The sequence below is a fragment of the Ranitomeya variabilis genome, chromosome 7 (assembly GCF_051348905.1).
Source record: "Ranitomeya variabilis isolate aRanVar5 chromosome 7, aRanVar5.hap1, whole genome shotgun sequence".
In the NCBI taxonomy this organism is placed as follows: Eukaryota; Metazoa; Chordata; class Amphibia; order Anura; family Dendrobatidae; genus Ranitomeya; species Ranitomeya variabilis.
Genome location: NC_135238.1, coordinates 232,430,849 through 232,456,224, shown reverse-complemented (window position 1 = coordinate 232,456,224; position 25,376 = coordinate 232,430,849). Strand labels below are relative to the sequence as shown.

At 48.3% G+C, this 25,376-nt stretch overlaps 1 protein-coding gene across 1 annotated transcript; it reads right to left on the bottom strand.

Annotated features, from left to right (window-relative positions):
* Nucleotides 1–633: 633 nt before the first annotated feature.
* On the bottom strand, nucleotides 634–23,521 carry ABCB6 (ATP binding cassette subfamily B member 6 (LAN blood group)). The gene is made up of 20 exons (XM_077273163.1): nucleotides 23,203–23,521; nucleotides 15,911–16,451; nucleotides 15,457–15,594; nucleotides 13,267–13,450; nucleotides 11,388–11,480; nucleotides 9,913–10,105; nucleotides 9,711–9,832; nucleotides 8,592–8,701; nucleotides 7,201–7,266; nucleotides 6,839–6,964; nucleotides 6,682–6,758; nucleotides 6,252–6,315; nucleotides 5,557–5,642; nucleotides 5,261–5,318; nucleotides 4,596–4,700; nucleotides 4,353–4,527; nucleotides 4,030–4,142; nucleotides 3,727–3,821; nucleotides 2,533–2,601; nucleotides 634–1,967 (listed from the first exon to the last, which is right to left on the bottom strand). The coding sequence occupies exons 2-20, from the start codon at nucleotides 16,427–16,429 to the stop codon at nucleotides 1,811–1,813; spliced, it is 2,550 nt and encodes an 849-aa protein (XP_077129278.1). The 5' UTR covers nucleotides 16,430–16,451; nucleotides 23,203–23,521; the 3' UTR covers nucleotides 634–1,810.
* Nucleotides 23,522–25,376: the final 1,855 nt, after the last annotated feature.

The window sequence follows — 25,376 nt, the reverse complement described above, 5'->3', positions numbered from 1 at the left end:
TACTTTCTATTATACGAGAGTTGCGGAAATATCCAAGGAGGGACGTAACCTGATGGGCCCCAATAATAGTATTGGTCTTCTGCTAGGGGCCACAGGGATCTTTTTTGGGCCCCTTAGGTAGCAGGGTCTGAGCAGACCGTGGCTGCACCACAATTTCTACTATGGGAATGATTTTAGACTCAAGGTTAGGACTTAAAAGTTTTCTTTTGGGATTTTTTAAAATTGGGCAAAGAATAGGGATTGAGGAGGTGAAGTGTGGGGAGTGGGGACATCCTCCTTCCATCCGTGTACCTGTGACTGATGGAGAGGATGCCATTAATTCCGGTGCTGGTGGGACACAAGGGGACGTGATGCTTACTTCTTTATGATAGCTGAGGGGTTAACATCGCAGACCGGCATCATCGTGGCGCTCACCTGGGATTAGCTAGCTCCACATCGGTCACATGAGTTGTCAGCGACCTCAGTGCCCGTGAGAGCTGTCACCCAGCAAACCAGTCCGAGCTGCTGCGTCCTCCGCTTTACGGCTTTCCAAGTGTCATGAATCAGCAGGCTCAGGATGAACAGCTGTAATACCCCCAGTCTGTAGAGCCGAGCGCTGCGGTATATAACACATCGGACCAGAGAGATGAAACACAGGAATATTCTCATTTTATTCCATATCATACAATCCACCATTGTGTCCATTGAATAAATATTCATTCCCCTCCTCCGCTGAGCAATCACCCGACCTGCGTCATTATACAAAACATCAATTAAAAAAAGCGGAGGAGGCTCTACAAAGAAATCTAACCCTGAGGTCACGGGAGACGCTTCCGGAGCCACGCGAGCGTGGACGAGGTATCATGTAGGTGGAGACCCCTTTATACCGGCTGCAATGCACCATGTGAAGAGCGAGTGCTGGTGACGGACGCGACCCCTGCTGCCGTCAATCAAGGGGAACCAGGATGATTCACGGAGAAGGCAGGTCGCTGTAAATACACATTTCCTCTTACGTCTATGGCAGCCGGGGACTGTATGACTTGGATATGTCATCAATATCAGATCAGAGGGGGTCCGATGCTCAGCGCTCCCCCCAACCAGCAGCGGCCAGGTGTGAACTGCGTGGAGAGAAAACACAGCGCCGCACATTGTGTAGTGGCCGTTTATGGGTACTGCAGCTCAGCTCTTACGTGGGATTGAAGCTGCAGTACTAGCAGCGGCCACTACACGGTGCACGGCGCTGTGCTGTCCCACCCCCGCGGAGTTTCCACCCGGCCACCAGAAGTTGATGATTGGGGGGGCCGCGTGTCTGACCTTCACGATCTGAGAGTAATGACTTGCTCCTGAGGATAAACCACCAGTATATAAGCAGCAAACACCCCCTGTAATGGTCGGCTTTGGGTGGCAGTGTAATTGAAGTCTTCTGCAGCCACTAAAGGGTCACGAAAAGTTTATAAAAGTTTGTGAAAGTGGAGCATTATAAGAGAAATGTGAGATAGTAGTGATAGCGGGGGGCACAGAGTTTATGCACTTCTCAACAGTCAGTCCTGTGAAGAATACTGTCAGCCGCCCTCGGACAGAAGTGGCTGATAACAGCAGACAATAGCTTACATTCAACTGTGCAAAATAAGAAAATTATTTCAGTTTAGTGTCTTATGTTGGCCGTAGTCTGAGCGAATCCCCCGTACACGTTACTTCTTTGGAGGAGATGTTCCTGGGGGTCTATTTTCTGCCCGCAGCAATCAGATGTGATCCGTCCTGAATGCCGAGGGAAAGCTATAGTGTAGCGGCCCCGGCATGGTCTGCGGCTCTGGCCGGGGGTCTCTGGGGTCTAATGAGGCTTCCTCAGCGCTGGTTTCGGCTGCTGTAGCTTCTCGGAAGCGCGGTCCTTTCTCTCGGATTCCGAGTCTGATGACGACTCGCTGCCGCTCTGCTGTTTCTGCCACATTCCCGCGTAGACGCCGCCCTTGGCGAGCAGCTCGTCGTGCCTAGAAGGAGAATTGTAAAGTAAATGTTACAACCATGGAGGATGGGAAGACTTTTGAAACCATTTATAATTATTCCAATACATTTGCGCAAAATAATTTTTTTTTTTTTAAATCACTTTCTGTTATGTGTATACAGCTCCTCTGCGGACCAATGTGTCCTCAAAGGCACAGACTAATAATAAACCCTCTGTGCAGTATTCTGACCCCCGAAGGTTAGCAGGTAAGAGAACGGTCATGTGACCACGGGATCACAACGCACATAGGGTCTGTCTGTAGTCATGGAGACACATAGATCAGCAAAGGAGATGTGAACACAAAACGGCATTAATTCAAGATTATATAAAAAGTTACTTTATTTAATATTTAAGCCGATTTGCAGCAATTCAAAAATGGTTGCAGAAGTCTAGATACCCTGGAATCACCAGTGGCTGCCTTCAGTAAGCGGGCAGCGATGGTTTTCGCACGTTTAGTGATCACTTTTTGAGGTCGCATCCTGGATGATTACAGGCAGGTGTACGGGGGCCAAGACGCGGCCACAAGCCCCCGACAGACCGAGCACACTTACCGCCCCCTCTCTACGATCTGCCCTTCCTTCAGCACCAGGATCTGGTCTGCACCGATCACGGTGGAAAGTCTGGAAATGAGAGTTATAATTAGGAAAGAAACGTCTTAAACTAATATATAAGGTGCGCTGCTCATGCGTTAAAGGGGTCGCCGGGACGTAATTGATGACCTATCACGTACCAGGTACTGCCGGTATAGGCCATCAATGGCACATTGGTAGCGGTCCGACGCTCGGCCCCTCCACCGATCAGCTGTTCTCAGCGGCGACTGCACGAACCCAGAACAGCGCCACACACTGTGTACTGGTCATTCTTGGTACTGCAGCTCAGATCTCATTACCTTTGGTAGGAGCTGAGGGCTGATTGGGCGCATTTACCAATTTTTTTTTATTATTATTACTATTATTTTTCCTTTTTTTTTTTTTCTTTTGCATTTTCTGCACTCTTTTCTTTCTTTTGTATTGTTACATTTAAAACATTTATCTGTCCATCACTTGAACCGTAGGAGGATGATTTTTATTTTTTTTGGTACATATAACATTGTGATCACTTCACTGGTTTTTGTGAGGGAGGGGGGTGTTCAGACCGGATGGATTGAAAAAGCATTTTTTTTCTTATAATGTCCACCATGCAGAATGAGTAATGTGTAAATGATCTGGTCCAGGCCTCTATGGGTGCCCAACTATCAATTGTTTATTTTTCACATTTTTTATTAGTAATTAAAGGGCTTCGTGAAAGGGAAAAAAAAAAAATATCTAAAACTCTTGAACTTTTTTTTTTACACTTTTAATCCCACCATGGGCCGACTGCTAGAACACATTTCCATACATTTCCTCACTTCTGTATTGCGATACATTATGTCTCCGTGAGGGCCTGATGGGATCACATTCCTGCCCCAGTAAGCAAACTATTGGGGGGCCGACGGGGGTGACAGACTGAGCCCCAATTATGTGTCAACCACTTAAGGTGCCACAACCAGCAACAATCGGGCTCGGAGTTAATGCCGTTTGCAGCTGGGTGTCCCCTATATATTACAGCCGACACCCAAAGCAGATGGCACGGGCGCAGCACCGTCATAGCACCGCGTGGTGCAGCCACTTACTATTAAAGTGTAGTGTCAGTAAGGGTGAAAGTCACCAGGACGAGCGCAGTCCCCCGAGACCCCACACGTGACGTCTCTTCTTGCAATCTCTTACCTATGGGCGACCACTATAGTCGTCCGGTTGGCGCAGACTTTGGCTAACGATGCTTGGATGTTGCGCTCAGTTTCCGTGTCCAGGGCGGAGGTGGCCTGAGAAGAGTAAACCGGGAACATCAGCGTCCAGATATATCCTAGCTGCTATATTCTTATGTGTGGAAAGGCATAAATCGTAATTTCCTAATACGGTATATTGTTCCCATAATCCATTAGTGGAGGAAGAAAAACTGCTCACAAGGCAATTCCTCAATGCAATAAGAAAATGCGGAGCGTGGCGCCGGTGTGAAACGCTCAGCTTTACCTCGTCCAGCAGGACGATCTGTGGCGCCTTCAGGATGGTGCGGGCGATGGCGACTCGCTGCTTCTCTCCGCCGCTCAGCTTTAGCCCACGTTCCCCGACTTGTGTGTCGTAACCTGCACATGGGGAAGGATTCTGTAAAGATCTCGCAACTTCCAGCAAACTCGACTGCCAATAAATGCGACGCTGCAGGTGATCTCCGGAGGGGATACAGGATCAGCGGCTCACACATATACGAGGGGCTCATCTAGTGCGGACCCTGATCTGCTCCAGCTCTACAACCATCAGGGATCAGTCTCGCTGCCTTCACGTAGTCGATCACTCACCATCGCGGAAAGTAAGGATCCGCTCGTGGATATCAGCCGCCATGGCCGCCTCCTCCACCTCCTCGTCCGTAGCCGTGACCCGTCCATAGCGGATATTGTTGCGGATGGTGTCATTAAACAGCACGGTGTCCTGGGGGACCACCCCGATATGGGAGCGCAGAGACGCCTGCAACACCTGGAAGACGTGTGTGAGGGTGGATATACAGATGGTATGGGAGAGAGTTACTGACGCTTTGCTCTTACCGTAGAGATGTCTTGCCCGTCTATTCGGATGCTGCCGCCTTTGACATCGTAGAAACGGAAGAGCAGGCGTATGACGGTGCTTTTTCCAGAGCCAGATGGTCCCACCTAGTGATGGTGACATGGGGTTAGGGGCCATTCTCCATAGTTGTATCGTACTGATGGACTGGTCTAATCCTGCTGCCTTGTGCATTGATCAATAAAAGGATTGTCTGGTTCACCAAACCCATTTTCACAACCCTATTAGGGACTTTGCAGCTAGAAGAAGTGGGGTCCTGCGTTCAGGATGAGCGGAGATCAGTCACAATGAGTGTGTGTCGCTCCGGAGGACCCGTCCTGTCCCACATCACACAGACAACCCATTGCACGGTGTAATGCATCATTTCTCCTGTAGGGGTGCTGCAGGGAAACTGCCAGGCTCCCCAGCAGATTACAGCTGATTACTGGAAACACTTTGTGATAAGATTTGAGCAGAAAGGACCCTTTGACATGGAGGGTTTTAAACACAGCTGAGAACCCCTTACAGGCAATTACAGAGGGAAACGATGATGGATATTAATGAATTTTTTATACTAAATAATGAATGTCCAAATCCAGCAGATTGTAATTGGTGTATTGACTATTGTTAAGCAGGGTAAAGAACACCATGTAATAACTGAGCAGCTCACCAGTGCGACTGTCTGTCCCGGCATCACTGTGAACGAGACGTCGCGCAGAATCTCCCTCCTTCAGTATAAAAAAACAATGGAGATTAATGAGTCTTATAGAAGAAAGTAAAGATCCCCAGTAGTCCGGCACCGACACCAGTAACTCTTACTGGCCCAGCAGAAGAAAAACAAACAAAATCCATAAAATAAGCGCACAGCCAGGATCAGACGCGGACGCCATTCTACAGATTTATGGAATTACCGGCAGGAATTACACAGATTACACGACATAAGGCACAATAGAGGAGACCCCGTACCCGTCTGTGTAGCTGAAATGGATATTCTCAAACTCAATCTTTCCAACACGGAATCTCAGCCCCGGGGCGTTCACCGGATCCTTCACCTGCAGACGAGGAATGGAGGAGAAAACTGAGCTGAAAGTGAAAAAAATAAGCCGACATCACGGGGATCGCTTCCTGTGTGAGCACCTGAGCGCTGCTCCATCCAAATAACATCACCCTAGGTCCAGGACGTCATCACTTATCTGCAGGACATAAATATACAGATCCTCATCATCTCCAGAATGGGGCCCAATGATCCCCACCCCGGGGGGATTCCAAATCGTGTGTAATATTGCCGCCTCTATAGCGATCCGTATAATATGGGCACATAAAACTAAAGATCTGATCAATTTGGATTATAAGAGGAACAGAGAACGGAACTCAAACTGACAAGTTGAGAAAAGACGGAGATCCCGTTTTAAAGAGTTTCCCGATTTTATAAAGTTTCGGAAACTTCTAATAAACTTTGCCTTTTTACTTCCTCGTCATTGTCAGAATCTCAGCAGTGAAGTCACAGATGCTGTCCACACCACGAGGCTGAATATCCTTCCTGACATCTTGTTACCATTGTATCCAGTCTGGACAATCCTCTGTGAGCTGAACACATTGTGGCGCAGACGTGACCAGAGCCCGAGGGACCCACCCGGTCACCCTGATCGGGGGCCACTTACCTCTTGGTCTTCGCTGAACAGCTCAAACATGTTCTCCATGTCAATGAAGGAATTCTGGATCATCCTGATGAAATATATGACATTTACAACTTTAGTTATTTATTTTTTAAACAAGTACATTTTTGTTGATTCTAAAAAATTTACAGGAAGGAAAAACAGCAAATCTCAATCAGAACATTTGAACTCCAACCTCCCCCATCAAAAACCCTACTACCCTTCCAACAACAGTCGTACTCGACCACAACCCAAATTACAGCACATATAGGAATATAAAGTCCAAAACACCCACATGCCATTCACACCTTTAGCTGCATTGTGTGTTAGAATCTTCAGTCACTTGTCTCAGAGGCTCAGTCTACTGCTCTGTCCACCATGCTTTATACTGCAGCTCTGTACGTGCTTATATACCGGGGCTGGAAACCTCACCTACCTATAGTACGTGCCGAACCAGTTCAGAGGAGTATAGAGCTGGATGATGTAAGTTCCAAACAACACGTAGTCGCCGACCTGTGCGGGCGAGAGGGCGACGTCAGCGGCGTCCAGCTGTGCGGGATACACCGAACACGGCTCAATATGACACCACTTACCTTAAATTTGTTCTCCGTGACGAAGTAGGCGCAGAGCAGCGACCCGGCCAGCAGCCCCAGCCCGATGATCAGGTTCTGGGTCTGATTCAGGAAGGCGAGCGTCGCGTTAACCTTCCACTCCGACACCTGCAAGGATGAAAAATAACCAAATACTGTAAAAAGTGTCTTTATTCTCACAACCAATAATCCAGAAATTCTGATAATCTGGCAACACTTATGTAGGACACAAGACTGAAATAATCTGGAGTAAAACTGGAGATGGAGCAGAATTAATAAAGAGCGAGGCTCCAGGAATAACAAAGCAAAGTGAGAGCTGAAGATTTGATATCCGGCACCAGATTACAGGGATGGTGCGGCCTTACCTGGTATTTCACTATTGCGTCGTTGAATCTATTCACTTCGTAGGACTCAGCGTTGTAGTACTTCACCTGGGAGAGAAGACGGAGACGTCAGCTCATATGGTCACTTTACAGTGAGTAACATAGATCTCAGCCACGAGTGGCCGGGGAAACAAGACAGAGCAGTGGGAAGGAGGATTGTCCACAGAGACAAGACAGAGCAGCGGGGTGGATGCGTCCCAGAGCGGAGGATCGTCCGCAGAGACAAGACAGAGCAGCGGGGTGGATGGGTCCCAGAGCGGAGGATCGTCCGCAGAGACAAGACAGAGCAGCGGGGTGGATGGGTCCCAGAGCGGAGGATCGTCCGCATAGATAAGACAGAGCAGCGGGGTGGATGGGTCCCAGAGCGGAGGATCGGCCGCAGAGATAAGACAGAGCAGCGGGGTGGATGGGTCCCAGAGCGGAGGATCGTCCGCAGAGACAAGACAGAGCAGCGGGGTGGATGGGTCCCAGAGCGGAGGATCGGCCGCAGAGATAAGACAGAGCAGCGGGGTGGATGGGTCCCAGAGCGGAGGATCGTTCGCAGAGACAAGACAGAGCAGCGGGGTGGATGGGTCCCAGAGCGGAGGATCGTCCGCAGAGACAAGACAGAGCAGCGGGGTGGATGGGTCCCAGAGAGGAAGATCGTCCGCAGAGATAAGACAGAGCAGCGGGGTGGATGGGTCCCAGAGCGGAGGATCGTCCGCAGAGACAAGACAGAGCAGCGGGGTGGAAGGGTCCCAGAGCGGAGGATCGTCTGCGGAGATAAGACAGAGCAGCGGGGTGGAAGGGTCTCAGAGCAGAGGATCGTCTGCAGAGACAAGACAGAGCAGCGGGGTGGAAGGGTCCCAGAGCGGAGGATCGTCCGCAGAGACAAGACAGAGCAGCGGGGTGGATGGGTCCCAGAGCGGAGGATCGTCCGCACATATAAGACAGAGCAGCGGGGTGGAAGGGTCCCAGAGCGGAGGATCATCCGCACATATAAGACAGAGCAGCGGGGTGGAAGGGTCCCAGAGCGGAGGATCGTCCGCACATATAAGACAGAGCAGCGGAGTGGAAGGGTCCCAGAGCGGAGGATCGTCCGCAGAGATAAGACAGAGCAGCGGGGGTGGAAGGGTCCCAGAGCGGAGGATCGTCCGCACATATAAGACAGAGCAGCGGAGTGGAAGGGTCCCAGAGCGGAGGATCGTCCGCAGAGATAAGACAGAGCAGCGGGGTGGATGGGTCCCAGAGTGGAGAACCAGCTGCAGACAAGACAGAGCAGTGGGAAGGATGGGTCCCAGAGCGGAGAACCGGCCGCAGAGACAAGACAGAGCAGCAGAGGATGGACAGCAGGATCGGAGACAAGACAGAGCAGCGGGAAGGAGGGGGGTCACCGTTTCAAAGTTCAGCAAGGAGTCCACGGCCCGAGATTTGGCCTCGTTGTCTCTGGTGTTCATGTCCCGCCGGTACTTAGTCCTCCATTCAGTGATGATGATGGTCAGGGCTAAAAACCGGAAAGAAAAAGATTAAGAAGCTACAATTCCCAGTCCCCATTGCCTATAACCTCCGATTTCCCGATTATCAGCCCCCATTGCCCAGGAGTTTCGTTTCTAAGACTCGCCAGTACAATTGCCAACGTTTACTGAGTGTAATATTCCCGGCTTCTAGATTTCAGAGACTAAACTTCCCAGCCCCATCACTTAATATTTATGCTCCGAGACTCCCGGCCTCCATTGCCCCCTGAATATCACAGATGAGGACAATGGTCACAGATAGGTTTCTGCATGAAGTCGCTCTACAGAAGTCTTTCGTTGCTCGATTTTGGCCCCAGATATAAACCCTGTTGTTCGGGCCCCATACAGATCGCAGATTATTTGCAGCCACATTCGGTGCATTGAGCAGATTATTAAGAACGTGAGGTCAATTTTCTGAGACAGATTTCAGGCAGATCATCTCCCCATTTCACTCACCAATTTTGGTCTGGTTGGACAGAGATTGGTCAGATATCGCTACATATAAATGCGCCCTAATCTAAACTTTATCACCTAAAACGTGAATGTCTCCAGTGTATGTGATTTTGGGGGTCTAGAAATTTCTACTGTTGAATGAATACAAATTAACGGCATGTGAACCCCGGTCCCTAAAGGGTCTGACCATCGAGGGAAAATCATTATCAAATAAAGAAAGATCAAAAGTAAGCAAACTCCCTTCCCCGACGCCCCACTGGGGTCTATCGCCTGCTGCAGCAATGGTCTCAAAACGGACATGTAGCAGGTCACCGCTGCAAACACTGACTGGCTGCAGCGGCCACGTATCTCTGTGCTGTCAGGTGATTGGTACAGAAGGTAGAGACCGGGGATGGACCAGGGCAGAAGTGTTGGGGGATTGGTGCTGTATCAATATTTATTTTTCTTGCTTTAAGCATAAGATTTGGACGGTCCAAAATTCCCGGCCCCCTTTACCAAAAATGTTGGGGTCAATGATATGGGGGGTTCGATCTCCAAAATACTTACTCAGGTACAAGGTCATACAGACAAAAATGATGAGTCCAAACCAGGCGTTGAAGGAGGAGGTGAAGTACACGATGCCGATGATAATATCCGCGATGGTGGGCAGGATGCTGAACACAATATAACTGCAGAGAGACACATCCCCCGTCACTGACATGTGGCTCCGGCCACGCGGCCCCCCACAGCCACACTCCGGGGTCCTTACCTTAAGAGGCTATTGATGCTGCTGGTTCCTCTGTCCACGCTGCGCAACACTTCACCCGTTTTACGCCCGAGATGCCAGCGCAGAGACAGGGCGTGCAGGTGGGCGAACAGGCGGATCTGCACCTCGCGGTTTGTGTACTGCTGCACCCGGATCCACAAGAAGGTGCGGAGGTTACTGACAAAACCCGTCGCTCCTACAGAAGGAGGGAAAAAAAAATCAGGGGCCAAAAACCTCAGCAAGTCCGAAAGTGAAGGGGCAAGTAGATGGTCATTATATTGTCGGGGGTCCGGCCTGAGAGCCCAACTCGGATTTATGGTGTTTGATCAATTTTAGGGACTCGGTCTGAAAACGAAATTATTTTCTGGGATCTGAAACCGGATTAAAAATAATTTAGACACCAGTCCCCAAAAATTAGTGCTCTGGTCTAGGGTTGAATTAATTTTAGGGTTCTGATTCTTTTCCGGGGTTTGGGTCGGCGTCTCTTCCAGGATCGGATCAATGTTAGGGGTCTGAATATTTTATTAATTTGGTCTGGGATTACATTTATTTTAGGGGACTGATCTGGGTTCTGATTAATTTTAGGGCCCTGGTCTGGGGTGTAAATTATTTTAGCGGTCAATCTGGGGTTGAATTCTTTTTAGAGGTCTTGTCTAATTAATTCTAGGGGTCCGATTAAGGGCCTGAATGAGTTTAGGAGTCTTATTTGATGACCTAAATATTTCTAAAACCTGAAATATGTATGGTTGGTGTTCAGCTTACCTGAATGCAGACCCCCTTACATCCTACAGTGAGACAGGCGTGATTGGTTACAATGTCTCACTGCATTGTCACACTGTATCAGATGCTGATACATTACCCGCCCCTCCCCCACAGCCTCAGACATTGCCCGCCCCTCCACCCGCGGCCTTGGACATTACCCGGCCCTCCACCCGCCGCCTCGGACATTACCCGCCCCTCCACCCGCCGCCTTGGACATTACCCGCCCCTCCACCCGCCGCCTCGGACATTACCTACCCCTCCACCCGCCGCCTCGGACATTACCCGCCCCTCCACCCGCCGCCTCGGACATTACCCGCACCTCCACCCGCAGCCTCGGACATTACCCGCCCCTCCACCTGCGGCCTCAGACATTAAACGCCCCTCCACCTGCGGCCTCAGACATTACCCACCCCTCCCTCCGCAGCCTCAGACATTACCCGCCCCTCCACCCGCCGCCTCGGACATTACCTACCCCTCCACCCGCCGCCTCGGACATTACCCACCCCTCCCTCCGCGGCCTCAGACATTACCCGCCCCTCCACCCGCGGCCTCGGACATTACCCGCCCCTCCACCCGCCGCCTCGGACATTACCTACCCCTCCACCCGCCGCCTCGGACATTACCCACCCCTCCCTCCGCGGCCTCAGACATTACCCGCCCCTCCACCCGCGGCCTCGGACATTACCCGCCCCTCCACCCGCGGCCTTGGACATTACCTGCTCCTCCACCCTGAAGCAGCTTCAGCAGGACATAGATGCAGACGGTGAAGGCCAGTGCGTGCCACGCCGAGCCATCCGTCAGCTCGTCCACTGTTACAAGAGACAGAACATACACACTTACATCACACAGACGGAAAGTTTTGCAACTTATTAACGCACCTCAACATTTTTTAACCCTCTTACAACAGATTTCTGGCTAAAATTGGTGCATATTGTTGGCCCCGCCATATTTATGCAATTATTTGCAACTTTTTACGTTTTTTTTTTTTTTTTATAAAAGCTGGTGAAGCAGCGCAAAAGTAGGTGCAAATCTGTGCCAGCCTTTATGAAGAAGCCTGTGCCGAGGAATTTTCCAGTGTGAGACAGAAGATATTCACCATTTTCCTGATCTCTACTTATCGTCAGTGAACGGCAATACACTGCTCAAAAATATATATGGGGAACAGTAAAATCCCACATCCGAGAGATCACTGAGATATTCCAGTTACAAATCTGTATTCATTACAGTGGAACAACGGAGCATACATATAATCAATGTCAGTCAGGACTGGGGAACGGGCGGCCAGTCCATAGCTTCAATGCCTTCATCTTGCAGGAACTGCTGACACACTCCAGCCACATGAGGCCTGGCATTGTCCTGCATGAGGAGGAACCCAGGGCCAACCGCACCAGCATATGGTCTCACTAGGGGTCTGAGGATCTCATCTCTGTACCTAATGGCAGTCAGGCTACCTCTGGCGAGCACAGGGAGGGCTGTGCGGCCCCCCAAAGAAATGCCACCCCACACCATTACTGACCCACTGCCAAACCGGTCATGCTGAAGGATGTTGCAGGCAGCAGATCGCTCTCCATGGCGTCTCCAGACTCTGTCACGTCTGTCACATGTGCTCAGTGTGAACCTGCTTTCATCTGTGAAGAGCACAGGGCACCAGTGGTGAATTTGCCAATCCTGGTGTTCTGTGGCAAATGCCAAGTGTCCTGCCCGGTGTTGGACTGTGAGTACAACCCCCATCTGTGGACGTCGGGCACTCAGACCATCCTCATGGAGTCAGTTTCTAACCATTTGTGCAGACACATGCACATTTGTGACCTGCTGGAGGTCATTTTGCAGGACTCTGGCAGTGCTCCTCCTGTTCCTCCTTGCACAAAGGCGGAGGTAGTGGTCCTGCTGCTGGGTTATTGTCCTCCTACGGCCCCCTCCACGTCTCCTGGTGTACTGGCCTGTCTCCTGGTGTCTGCTCCATGCTCTGGATACTGTGCAGACAGACACAGCAAACCTTCTTGCTACAGCTCGCATTGATGTGCCATCCTGGATGAGCTGCACTACCTGAGCCACTTGTGTGGGTTGTAGACATCGCCTCATGTTACTGTACAGTACCTCTAGAGGTGAGAGCAATGACAAAATGCAAAAGTGACCAAAACAACAGCCAAAAAGGATGAGAACAGAGAGATGGTCTGTGGACACCCCCCTGCAGAACCACTCCTTTATATGGGTTGTCTTGCTAATTTCCAATTATTTCTACCTGTTGTTTGTTCCATTTGCAGAACAGCAGGAGAAATTGATTCACAATCAGTGATGCTTCATAACTGGACAGGCGGACTTCACAGAAGTGATTGACTTGGAGTTACATTGTGCTTTTGTTTTTTAAGCGTTCCCTTTATTTTTTGAGCAATGTAGTTTTTACATACAAAAGGCTGAAAACAGCTCCTGATAATGTGCAGCTCACACAGGTGCAGAGCTCGTTACAGTGTATCAGAGACACAATCAGGATGGGTTTTCGGTCTCTAAATGTAACCAATGAATGTTGCCTATTCACTGACAGAGAGCAGAGATCCTGAGCGGAGAGATCAGAGTGGAGCAATGGCGGCATCTCACCTATATTCTTGTAGTATATAGGGACAAAGACATTGATGACTCGTTCCAGCCCCATCAGTCCCATGCAGAAGAGAACCACAAGTTGCAGCATAATGTTCCCTCGAGGCCACATGTACTGTACGACGAGACGGATCTTCTTCCAGAAATCCTGCCACGTGGATGCATTTGGGTTTCTCAAGAGCGGCTGATAAAAGAGAATGATAGCAGATGAGACAATAAATAATGACCGTGGTTTGCAACTGGCATTGCTGCAGCTGTCATAAAACTACAACTCCCAGCATGCTCTCAGTGGCCCCATCCCAACCTCTGTAATGCCGCAGCTTGATGACCACCAACCTGTGATGACTATTCGGCCCGCACCACAACTGATCTGTCCACTAAAAAAGTGACTTCTACTAATACGCCGTCTCCCCACATTCACAGGCTATTGCCTTGTCCTTCCCACCGTGCTTTACACTGCAGCCCTGCTCTTCAGTTCAGCTAATTATAGCTACAAGCACAAGAAAACCACAGCACACCCATCTAATAAGCTATGTCACATTCGTACTGGACACATCCAGCAGAAACGGACGCTCAACATGAAGAGAAACCAGAAATCCAACGTGAATGTAACCTGAGAAAACCGATAATCAGGCAGCGGCCACACACGTAGCAGAGGCGAGTTTGTAATGTTGCGCATCAGGACACGAAAGAAAGATAACGCTGGTGGAGAACAATGTAACGATGTGCCGAACCAATAACTCCACTCTTATAGACAAAGACAAGCTACACACAAAGGAAACTCTGGTGCCCTGGTATCAAGGTCATTGGAGATCAACTCCAGAAAACACCGCCACTCACCATGATCCAGCTGAAAACTGGACCGCTACTGGAGCGCTACAACCGCTGCTCTATCCGGGATGTAGTGCCGACGATAGCAAAACAACATAATCCCCTCTGCAAGACACGAGCCATAGAGGGGACTGTCAGCACTACAGAGACCCCTCCATGTGCAGAGACCCCGAAACTTATCTGCAGGGGCAGTATTATAGTAGTTATATTCTTGTACATAGGAGCAGTATTACAGTAGTTATATTCTTGTACATAGGGGCAGTATTATAGTAGTTATATTCTTGTACATAGGAGCAGTATTATAGTAGCTATATTCTTGTACATAGGGGCAGTATTATAGTAGTTATATTCCTGTACATAGGGGCAGTATTGTAGTAGTTATATTCTTGTACATAGGGGGCAGTATTATAGTAGTTATATTCTTGTACATAGGAGAAGTATTATAGTAGTTATATTCTTGTACATAGGAGCAGTATTACAGTAGTTATATTCTTGTACATAGGAGCAGTATTATAGTAGTTATATTCTTGTACATAGGAGCAGTATTACAGTAGTTATATTCTTGTACATAGGAGCAGTATTATAGTAGTTATATTCTTGTACATAGGGGCAGTATTATAGTAGTTATATTCTTGTACATAGGGGCAGTATTATAGTAGTTATATTCTTGTACATAGGGGCAGTATTATAGTAGTTATATTCTTGTACATAGGAGCAGTATTATAGTAGTTATATTCTTGTACATAGGGGCAGTAATATAGTAGTTATATTCTTGTACATAGGGGCAGTATTATAGTAGTTATATTCTTGTACATAGGGGCAGTATTATAGTAGTTATATTCTTGTACATAGGGGGCAGTATTATAGTAGTTATATTCTTGTACATAGGGGCAGTATTATAGTAGTTATATTCTTGTACATAGGAGCAGTATTATAGTAGTTATATTCTTGTACATAGGGGGAGTATTATAGTAGTTATATTCTTGTACATAGGGGCAGTATTGTAGTAGATATAATCTTGTACATAGGGGCAGTATTATAGTAGTTATATTCTTGTACATAGTGGGCAGTATTATAGTAGTTATATTCTTGTACATAGTGGGCAGTATTATAGTAGTTATATTCTTGTACATAGGGGGCAGTATTATAGTAGTTATATTCTTGTACATAGGAGCAGTATTATAGTAGTTATATTCTTGTACATAGGAGCAGTATTATAGTAGTTATATTCTTGTACATAGGGGCAGTATTATAGTAGTTATATTCTTGTACATAGGGGCAGTATTGTAGTCGCTATATTCTTGATTATCGCTATTACGATCATCAAATATTCAGTGATATTATATCGTCTTTTCTCACCTGAGTGTTCTCGATATCTCTTTCATCTTCATTGATGAGGATAATGTATGGCTTGGGTGGTCGTCCTGGGGCCATAAATCCCAGTGTGAAGAGGAACAACGTGCAGAGGTACCGTAGAGTCCACAGGCCGAACTGCACCTGTAAATGAAAACAATGTCAGTTCCTCCAGTAATCTGAGCCGCAGTACCCAGGAGCGGCCACTACTCAGTGTATGGCGCTGTGATGACCGAGCTTGGTATGGCGGCTCCAGGCGTGCATTGAGTGGTGGAGGTGGCGGGTGATGAACCTCCGCTGATCTGAGATCCTGAAGGTAGGTCATCAGTCTCAGCACTGGAACACCCCTTTAATGTACTCCTATGGACGTGGCTGTTGTGCTACAATTGCTGAAGTAGCAGTTACAATACTCTGGTCCTGTATCTGTAAGTAATGTATGTATAGAGGTTGCAGGACTCACCTTCTGGGGCACGTTGTCCATCGATGTCCACCACCAGTGCGGACTCATCCACGATATAAAGGCCAAGTTCTCTGCAGCAAAGGCCAGCGCCCAAAACAGAAGCAGCACCACCCCGTGGCCCCGGCTCCGCTCTCGCTCCAGGGCCCGAGTCCGCTCCAAATGAAGCAGCCAGATGCTGAAGCCCCATGCCCCTGCGGACAGGCAGCCGTGGACTATCATGTAGCCATACAGGACCGCTGTGCCGGCCGCCTGCCAGATCAGCCCTCCCAGGGCCTGGCATATCAGCACAACGGTCAGTGCCAGCTGCAGGCGGTACAGACGCGACTTGGGGACATACTTGGGCTCCATTGTCCGGCTATGCTTGGCATAGAAGACGGACTGCAAGGTCCCCAGAAGAAAAGAGAAGCTGAGAAGAACAGATGGGACCAAGGTGAAGTAAAAACAAGGAGACAGTCCATGGTCCATCCAGGCCTGGGACACGCTGCCATTGTGCTCACAGTAACTTCCTAGCGCTGCCATCCTTCCAACACGAGTCAAATGCCTAAAAAACACAAGTATCATTACTTAGTTATGTTAAAGTGACAGTTATGGATATACACAAAAAGAAACGTTTATGTCTTGCACAATGAAAGTTTCTGCTACTTTCCATTATACCTTGTGTATAATATCCTCACCATTTTCAAGAACTCTGCTTGCTGTCAGTGGGAGAAAAGCATTCCTGCCTTGATAGAGGCCAGACTTGATCACAAACGCGCGTCGGGGTGTGTGCCGCACTCACCTTTCTGACCACCCAAGTAATCTTCCTCACATTGGTACCATTTTATCTCCATATGGCTATAATATATTATATATCAGTGTGTATGTGGTTTTACTTTTCTAAGTATTGTTTTTTTTCTCTATTTCATTTGGACATTGTGTTCGGTATTTCCCTCCTCGTCTGCCTTCTGTCAGATGTACGGTATATATTGGCAGTATTGCCCTATATTACACCTCCAGTATAAGGACATATAGAATACGGTAGGCAAAGTCGCCTGCTCACTTCCATTCTAAAGGAATAATATACAGCACAACATAGAATCCTAGAATGTTAGCGTTGGAAGGGACCTCAATGTCAAAAGAGGGATAAGAGGAGACTTAATAGCCATCTACAAATATCTGAAGGGCTGTCACAGTGTAGAGGGATCATCATTATTCCCATTTGCACATGGAAACACGAGAAGCAATGGCATGAAACTGAAAGGGAGAAGATACAGATTAGATATTAGAAAAGTATTTTTTTTGCAGCTAAGCTTTCCCAGATCCTTTTCCGGTTCCACGTAGGACATACTTTGCAGTCCGCTCACCATCCTGGTGGCTCTTCTCTGACCTTGCTCCAGTTTTTCAATGTATTTTTAAAATGTGAAGCCCAGAACTGGACACAGTATTACAGATGAGGCCTGACCAAGGAGGAGTAGAGGAGATAATGACTTCACGTGATCTAGACTGTATGCTTCTCTTAATACATCCTAGAACTGTGTTGGCCTTTTTTGCTGCTGCATCACACTGTTGACTCCTGTGCGGTCTGTGATCTATTAGTATACCCAAGTCTTTTTCTTTAGATGTAATTTTTGTTTTTCTTGCCCAGGTGTAGAATCTTGCAATTCTCTTGTTAAATACCATTCTATTAGTCGCTGCCCATTGTTCAAGATTATCTATATCCTTCTGAATCCTTTCTCTGTCTTCTCTAGTGTTAGCTATCCCTCCTAGCTTTGCATCATCTGCAAATTTGATTCATTTACCTTCAGTTCTTTTATTTATATCATTTATAAAATTGCTGAACAACACTGGGGACAGGACAGAGCCTTGTGATACCCACTTGAAACATTGTGGTTGCCTATCCAGAGGAACACACATCTAAGAATTCCCAGATGAAGCCGAAACTTACTACATATGTCAACCTTAAAAGTTGTAGGCCATGCACAGAAAATCCCACCCCTTGCTCCAGCGGTGCCTGCCGGACCAGAAGAGACGACCTCCTGACCACCAGTCATCTGAACCTGTAGCCAATCAGTGGCCTCAGTGGTCAGGTCATTGTGGGTGGTCGAGGTGTGATCTTTTGCGCTCCAGCGGAAACGGTTGGAGCAGCAGTGCTGGAGCAGAAGGTGGATTCTGGAAAAGGTTTGGGCTTTTTTTCCCTTCTATTACCATGTCTGTCCTCTCCTGTACTCCGGTCTCACCCGTCCGGTATTCACGGTTGGAGTACAGACTGCGATGTCCAGACCGGCTGCGAGGCATGCGACAATAGGCATGTACTCTAGAGACTATGGCGTTCAGGTCAGGAGACCCCCGGCAGGTCCGGACATAGCGGTCTGTGTGAGCGTCACTTCTGTAGGAACCACTATGCGGACTATAATGGTGATTACATGGATTGTGACCAGACAGGCTAACATTTCCTATTTTGTGTTTGCTTTTTCTCCCCGTAGTGATAACAGGAGAACGCTCCCTCCAGGATGATGCATTTTGTGACCAGTCATGATGAGGTCAGCATTTTACATGGACGGGGAGGGACGTAATATGGACGCCATTAGCGGAATTCACTATGTGAACAATACAGCGGCACGTCATGGTTGTGTAATGTTATTATTGTGTGACCTCGTTTTTTCGCAACCGGATTATAGGTGGGAACTCACCAAAAGATTGTGTTACTGCATGTGATCCCAGACAAATCCTGGCCACAGATATTACATAACTGCTGCCGAATACTGCGTCCGTGCCAACCCCCCCACCCCCATTACCATACGTGCAGCCAAAGCCCCGATCCGGCACAGGTACCGGCTTGTGTATGGACTGTAGGAGTATACAGCAGCTTTACCAGCAGGCAGTGGGTATATAGTAACCTTTATAGAGGACTATCCAAGATACAGTCACTTATGTAATGAAAACGTTACGTTTTGCATAAACTAAAAGATAGAAATAAGTAAATAAATTCCCACGACATTATTCCGTGGCTGCCGGATGGGAGCCCAGCCAACCTCTCTGTAACTGCCGGCATCTCCAGTTAGTCTCCCTGAGATTAAGCTGCAAATCAGAAGAGGAGCCGGAGACCCCCGCAGGCAGGAGGAGGATCACAGCGCTCCCACCTGGAGGTCACATGAACGCTGCTCCAGAGTTCTGCAAATGTATTCACTCCCCTCTATACTAAGAGACTATGTAACAAAAATAAGTGACAAGTGTCAGCGGAATCCCACATACAAGTGATAATGGGGGTAAATTCACGAAAACAAATGGAAGCCTAGCCAAAACAATATGGGACAGGACAACTATACAAAGTCCCATACACACCTGAAATAAGGGGTAATGGAAAGGAAGACCCGAACCCGGACTGTAACGATCAGACGTCTGCAGATAGATTCTAGACTGTATGCAAAATATTGGGATGAATCCGCAGTGACCGCAGCTTAATCACAAAACAGACTTTTTTTTTTAGTTGCAGAAAATGTGTCTACATTACAGAAGAAAAGTGTATCAAACTCCAAATCAGAGCAGCAGAAGGAATCTTTGATGGATACAGAGACTGTTATAGATGATACAGAAACCTCAGCCCCAAAACAAGACAAAATAGTATTCCCAGCGCTGTTACTTTCACTGAGGACCTGGAAGATAATGCGATGATGTCACTGGAAATAAGAAGAGAAAACTGACAGTGATCAGAAGACGTCCGAATCCTAGCATGTTAGAGTTGTAAGGGACCTCCGGGGTCCTCGTGTCCAACCCCCGGCTCAATGCAGGAGTCACTAAACCATCTCAGACAGATGTCTGTCCAGCCTCTGAAGACCTCCATTGAAGGAGAACTCACCACCTCTCGGGGCCGCCTGTCCCTCTCATTGATCAGCCTCACTGTCAAAAAGTTTTTTCTAATATCTAATCTGTATCTTCTCCCTTTCAGTTTCATGCCATTGCTTCTTGTGTTTCCATGTGCAAATGAGAACAAGGATGATCCCTCTACACTGTGACAGCCCATCAGATATTTGCAGACAGCTATTAAGTCTCCTCTTTTTTGCAAAATAAACATTCCCAGATCCTTTAACCGTTCCCCGTAGGACATACCGTACTTTGCAGCCCGCTCACCATTTTGGTCGCTCTTCTCTGAACTTGCTTTAGTTTGTTCATGTCCTTTTTTAAACAGAACTTGACACAGTATTCCAGATGAGGTCAGACCAAGGAAGAATAGAGGGGGATCATTACTTCGCTTTACTGCAACCCATAATTGTGTTTGCCTTTTTTGCTGCTGCGTCACACTGTTGACTCATGTGCAGTCTGTGATCTATTAGTGTACCCAAGTCTATTTCACATGTGCTGTTGCTTAGCCCTATTGAACAAATGGCTGAAGTCATTGCCAGACCAAAAATTACAAGTGAGCAGATACAACCGGACCCAGATACAGAACCAAAGCGTTCAATAAGAGAAAGCAAAGGTAAACCACCTGTACACCTTTAATAAAAGGTAAACCACCTGTACACCTTTAATAAAAGGTAAACCACCTGTACACCTTTAATAAAAGGTAAACCACTTGTATGTCTCTCACAAGAGGAAAGCAAAAAAGTAAATCACCTGTACATGTCTCAACAAGAGAAAGCACAGTCAGTGTATAGCGACCCACATCTTGGGAGACATATCAGCTCTCACAAAGAGAAGCCAAAAAATGGATAAAGGCTGCAGAGAAAAAAAAAATGAAATCCAGGAATGACAACCAAGGACATCCAGCACTGGCACGGATGCAAAGAGTTAACCCAACCGAAACAGACTGATATGACATTCCATTGATGAAAGCCCTATGGACTTACAGTAGTGCCCAACTGAGGACATGAGTGCAGAGAGACGTTCTGGGCTGAAGAGATTGGGCCCAATGGACGAAGCCTTATACAACAGCTGCAGGGTTATGCTATGGAGGGGCTAGGCTGACCTGGCAGCAGATGGCGCGGCATTACCCCCTACACTTTGTTGAGCATGTAGTTCCTCTCTAGACTGCACTGTTGACCTCTTTGGTTTTGTTTCTTCCCTCAATCCTCCATGTCAGTGATAATGCAGTTAACAAGATTTTTTTCACTTAAAAAACAAAACTGGTCCACAAAAAATAGAACTCATGTAAAGTTACAAAATCAGATATTACTCACCCTCCCCGGGTCCAGCACCGGCTGTCCACCACTGCTTCTGTCCTAGTGACTGGCTGCAGCGGTGAAGTGACTGAAGTCATGTCAACAACACACATCACTGTCACAGAAGAAGCGTCAGAGAACTGGTGCTGGACCCGGGGAGGGTGGGTCCCATATGTTACTCTACTTTTATAATTTGGGGATCACTAGGTTGATCATGTCCGGAGTAAATAGTTCATTTCCCACAATGTCAGAACGCTGAGAGATTCTGCCGACGTCTACGACATTATAGTGATCGCTACACAGCACAAGGGAGATGACCCATCGCTATGGAGACGAGGATACTGAGGCCTAGCGCACACACACACAAGCCTGACTGGATTAGGTGCCACCAGACACTGGCGGGACAACGTTTACCATCACAGAGGTGGCAGGCGCGTCACAGATTAGTCACATTTGCGTTTCCAGCCGCCCTGGAATCATTTTGCACTGGGCCATGACTGGTCGTTATGGGGTCAAGGCTGCAGTTCATCCATTAGGCCACGTTCACACGGACCCTTCTTCACCTCGCTCTGACGTCCGTTATTCTCGGATGTACACGCAGCCATTACGGTCCCTGGAGCTGTTCACACACGTACGACTTTATATCCGCGACTCTACCACAATCACACAGCGCACCATTACCGCAGAGCCCGGACACAAAAATTCACACAAGTGCTGTCTTTAAACTGCATGTGACCGCGCCATTCACAGACAGGAGCTGCTGCTGTATTACTAGTCCACGAGTCACATCATCATCATCATCATCAATAATAAAGGGACACAGAAAACGGAAGTCGTTCATTATTCCTGATTTATACACTGGACACACGAGCGTCGCGATGGCTTACGCTGCGCCATTTTAACTTTTTTTATTTTACCTTTTAAGAACAGATGCCAACATGACAACAATCGGTAACCTAGCAACACAATGATACAATGTATCCAACCCCGAAAACACATTCTAGGAATGCGCTTCACACAGCCCTCGGCCCACACGTCCCTTTAAGAGACATACCTTAAATAATAATTAACATTATGTGTCCTTGTCTCTCTCACCTGCAGTCTATCAGGCTGCTGGGATGTTAGTGGTCACTTCTGTAACAGCAAGGTGGTCTCAGCGAAGCAGTCTCACGTGGTCAGATAGTCCTACTCTCTCGGGCTGTCTATTTGCATGCAGCAGTCTCTGAGGTGGGTCTGTCTCTCTGAATAAAGCAGTTTCTCAGCTTGGTCAGTCTTTAGCCGTTTCTTTACATGCAGCAGTCTCTGAGCTGGGTCTGTCTCTAGTGCAGCAGTCTCTGGGCTGGGTCTGTCTCTAGTGCAGCAGTCTCTGATCTGAGTCTTTCTCTAGTGCAGCAGTCTCTGAGCTGGGTCTGTCTCTAGTGCAGCAGTCTCTGAGCTGGGTCTGTCTCTAGTGTAGCAGTCTCTGACCTGGGTCTGTCTCTAGTGCAGCAGTCTCTGAGCTGGGTCTGTCTCTAGTGCAGCAGTCTCTGAGCTGGGTCTGTCTCTAGTGTAGCAGTCTCTGATCTGGGTCTGTCTCTAGTGCAGCAGTCTCTGATCTGGGTCTGTCTCTAGTGCAGCAGTCTCTGAGCTGGGTCTGTCTCTAGTGTAGCAGTCTCTGAGCTGGGACTGTTTCTACTGTCTATTTGCATGCAGCAGTCTCTGATCTGAGCCTGTCTCTAGCAGTCTATTTACATACAGCAGTCTCTGATCTGAGCCTGTCTCTAGCAGTCTATTTACATACAGCAGTCTCTGATCTGAGCCTGTCTCTAGCAGTCTATTTACATACAGCAGTCTCTGATCTGAGCCTGTCTCTAGCAGTCTATTTACATACAGCAGTCTCTGATCTGAGCCTGTCTCTAGCAGTCTATTTACATACAGCAGTCTCTGAGCTGGGTCTGTCTCTAGCTGTCTATTTCCATGCAGCAGTCTCTGAGCTGGGTCTGTCTCTAGCAGTCTATTTACATACAGCAGTCTCTGATCTCAGCCTGTCTCTAGCAGTCTATTTACATACAGCAGTCATGTGCTGGATCTGTTTGTAGCTGTCTATTTCCATGCAGCAGTCTATGAACTAGGTCTGTCTCTGTGTTTCCATGCAGAAGTCTCTGAGCTGTCTCTTACCTGGACCTTCTTCTCGATGCACAGCACTCTCATTCAGGCTTCAGTCTCTTGCCTTTATCCTGTGACTGTCTCCGATCTCTCTTGCTGTCTCGGGCAGTCTCTCTGTTCACATGCTGCGGTCTCTCAGCCTGTCCCAGTCTCCATGCATCCAGCAGAGTGTTCAGCAGTCGCCTGTCTGCAGTGCATGCCCGTGCCCCGTCCTCCCTGCTGTCTCTGTGACCCCGGCTCAGCCTGTGTCTGTCTCACTGACTTGCAGAGCGCATGCTCTCCTGCAGCTGGCAGCGCGCCTCCGGGTCCCTGCGCCCGTCATGTTGCCTATGACTCAGCAGGAGCCTCTGTGTACAGTGACTCAGCTTCTGCAGGGGCTCAATGCGATCAATCACTGACCCCCTCTGGCATCCTGAGCCAGCACTGAGTGCGACCAGCCAATGGCATGCCCTACAGCCACTCAGCCAAATCATTATTAGAATTACTCGCCTGAAATAACCATTCTGCCGCCTCACCATCACCTGAGCTGCCGCCTCACCATCACCTGAGCTGCCGCCTCACCATCACCAGAGCTGCCGCCTCACCATCACCTGAGCTGCCGCCTCACCATCACCAGAGCTGCCGCCTCACCACCACCCGAGCTGCCGCCTCACCATCACCTGAGCTGCCGCCTCACCATCACCAGAGCTGCCGCCTCACCATCACCAGAGCTGCCGCCTCACCACCACCCGAGCTGCCGCCTCACCATCACCAGAGCTGCCGCCTCACCACCACCAGAGCTGCCGCCTCACCACCACCGAGCTGCCGCCTCACCATCACCAGAGCTGCCGCCTCACCATCACCAGAGCTGCCGCCTCACCACCACCCGAGCTGCCGCCTCACCATCACCAGAGCTGCCGCCTCACCATCACCAGAGCTGCCGCCTCACCACCACCCGAGCTGCCGCCTCACCATCACCAGAGCTGCCGCCTCACCATCACCAGAGCTGCCTCACCCCTGACCTTCTGTCTCTTCCCCACTATCCCATAGAATATAAGTCCGCAAGGACAGGGTCCTCTCCCCTCTGTACCAGTGTGTCGTAAATTTGTTTACTGTAAACGATAAACGGTATCTATAACCCTGTATGTAACCCCTTCTCATGTACAGCACCATGGAATTAATGGTGCTATATAAATAAATAATAATTATGTACCAAATTCTCCCATTGTTCAAAATCTCATCTTGCACTCAGTAAATGGAAATATTTTAGTTTAAAGGGAATGTCCATCCCAGCACAGGGATGGACTGCAGCGGTGACCATTGTGTTCTTGCAAGGCCGGTCATTGTCTGCAGCGAGCGCCGACCATGGAGACTCTGTTCCATTGCACTACTTCTGGATTGTAGCATTTCTTTTATCATAAATCTGTGAGCCTGCAGGACCCATAGGTCCATGGGATGGTAATGGAAGCCCCTTTCCCGTTTAACCCATTAGATGCTGCAGTCAGCATTTAAGCCGTTGGGATCAGCGTTATCTCTGATCCTGGCTAATAAAGCAGAGTGCCAGCTGTATAATTTGAAATCAGTGTAAATTCCGACTGAAATCCAACCCCTGGTGATTTCTATGGAATTTTTGTTTTCAACTCTTTGCTTTCAATTCACAATGGAGAGATCACTGAGCTGTCACTTCTTGACGGATTTTAGTCTGGAAGCTAAAATCCACGTCTAAGGACTCTTTCATGTATCTTTTTTTTTGGAGTCTCCAGTGGAACCACTTACGGTAGATGCTACAGTTGCTTTTGGCCACAGCATCTAAGGGGGTTAATCAGTCAAGATTGTAGTTCTGTTTAATCCCGGCCATTGTGCTCATTGCTGTTGCTTTACAAGAAGGGGTTAATGGTTACACAGTTTTATGGATGAAATACTGAATTATGAGGTCATTAATAATCAATCTGAATGTGGAAAATCTCATCTGCACCATTTTGGCCACATCACATCAGAGGGAACACATCCTACTGAGGGACCCTGACGCCGCCATCTTGACTGGGTTTATTGGGGATCATTCCTTTCGCCATATACTGCAATGCTAAAATATTTCAGAACGTGCTGCAAATAATCAAGGATTCACAGGTCCCACTCCCCCAGGGGAACTAAAATAAATATGCAAAAAGTAGCAAAAAAAATAAATAATATTTGAAATCACCGCCCAT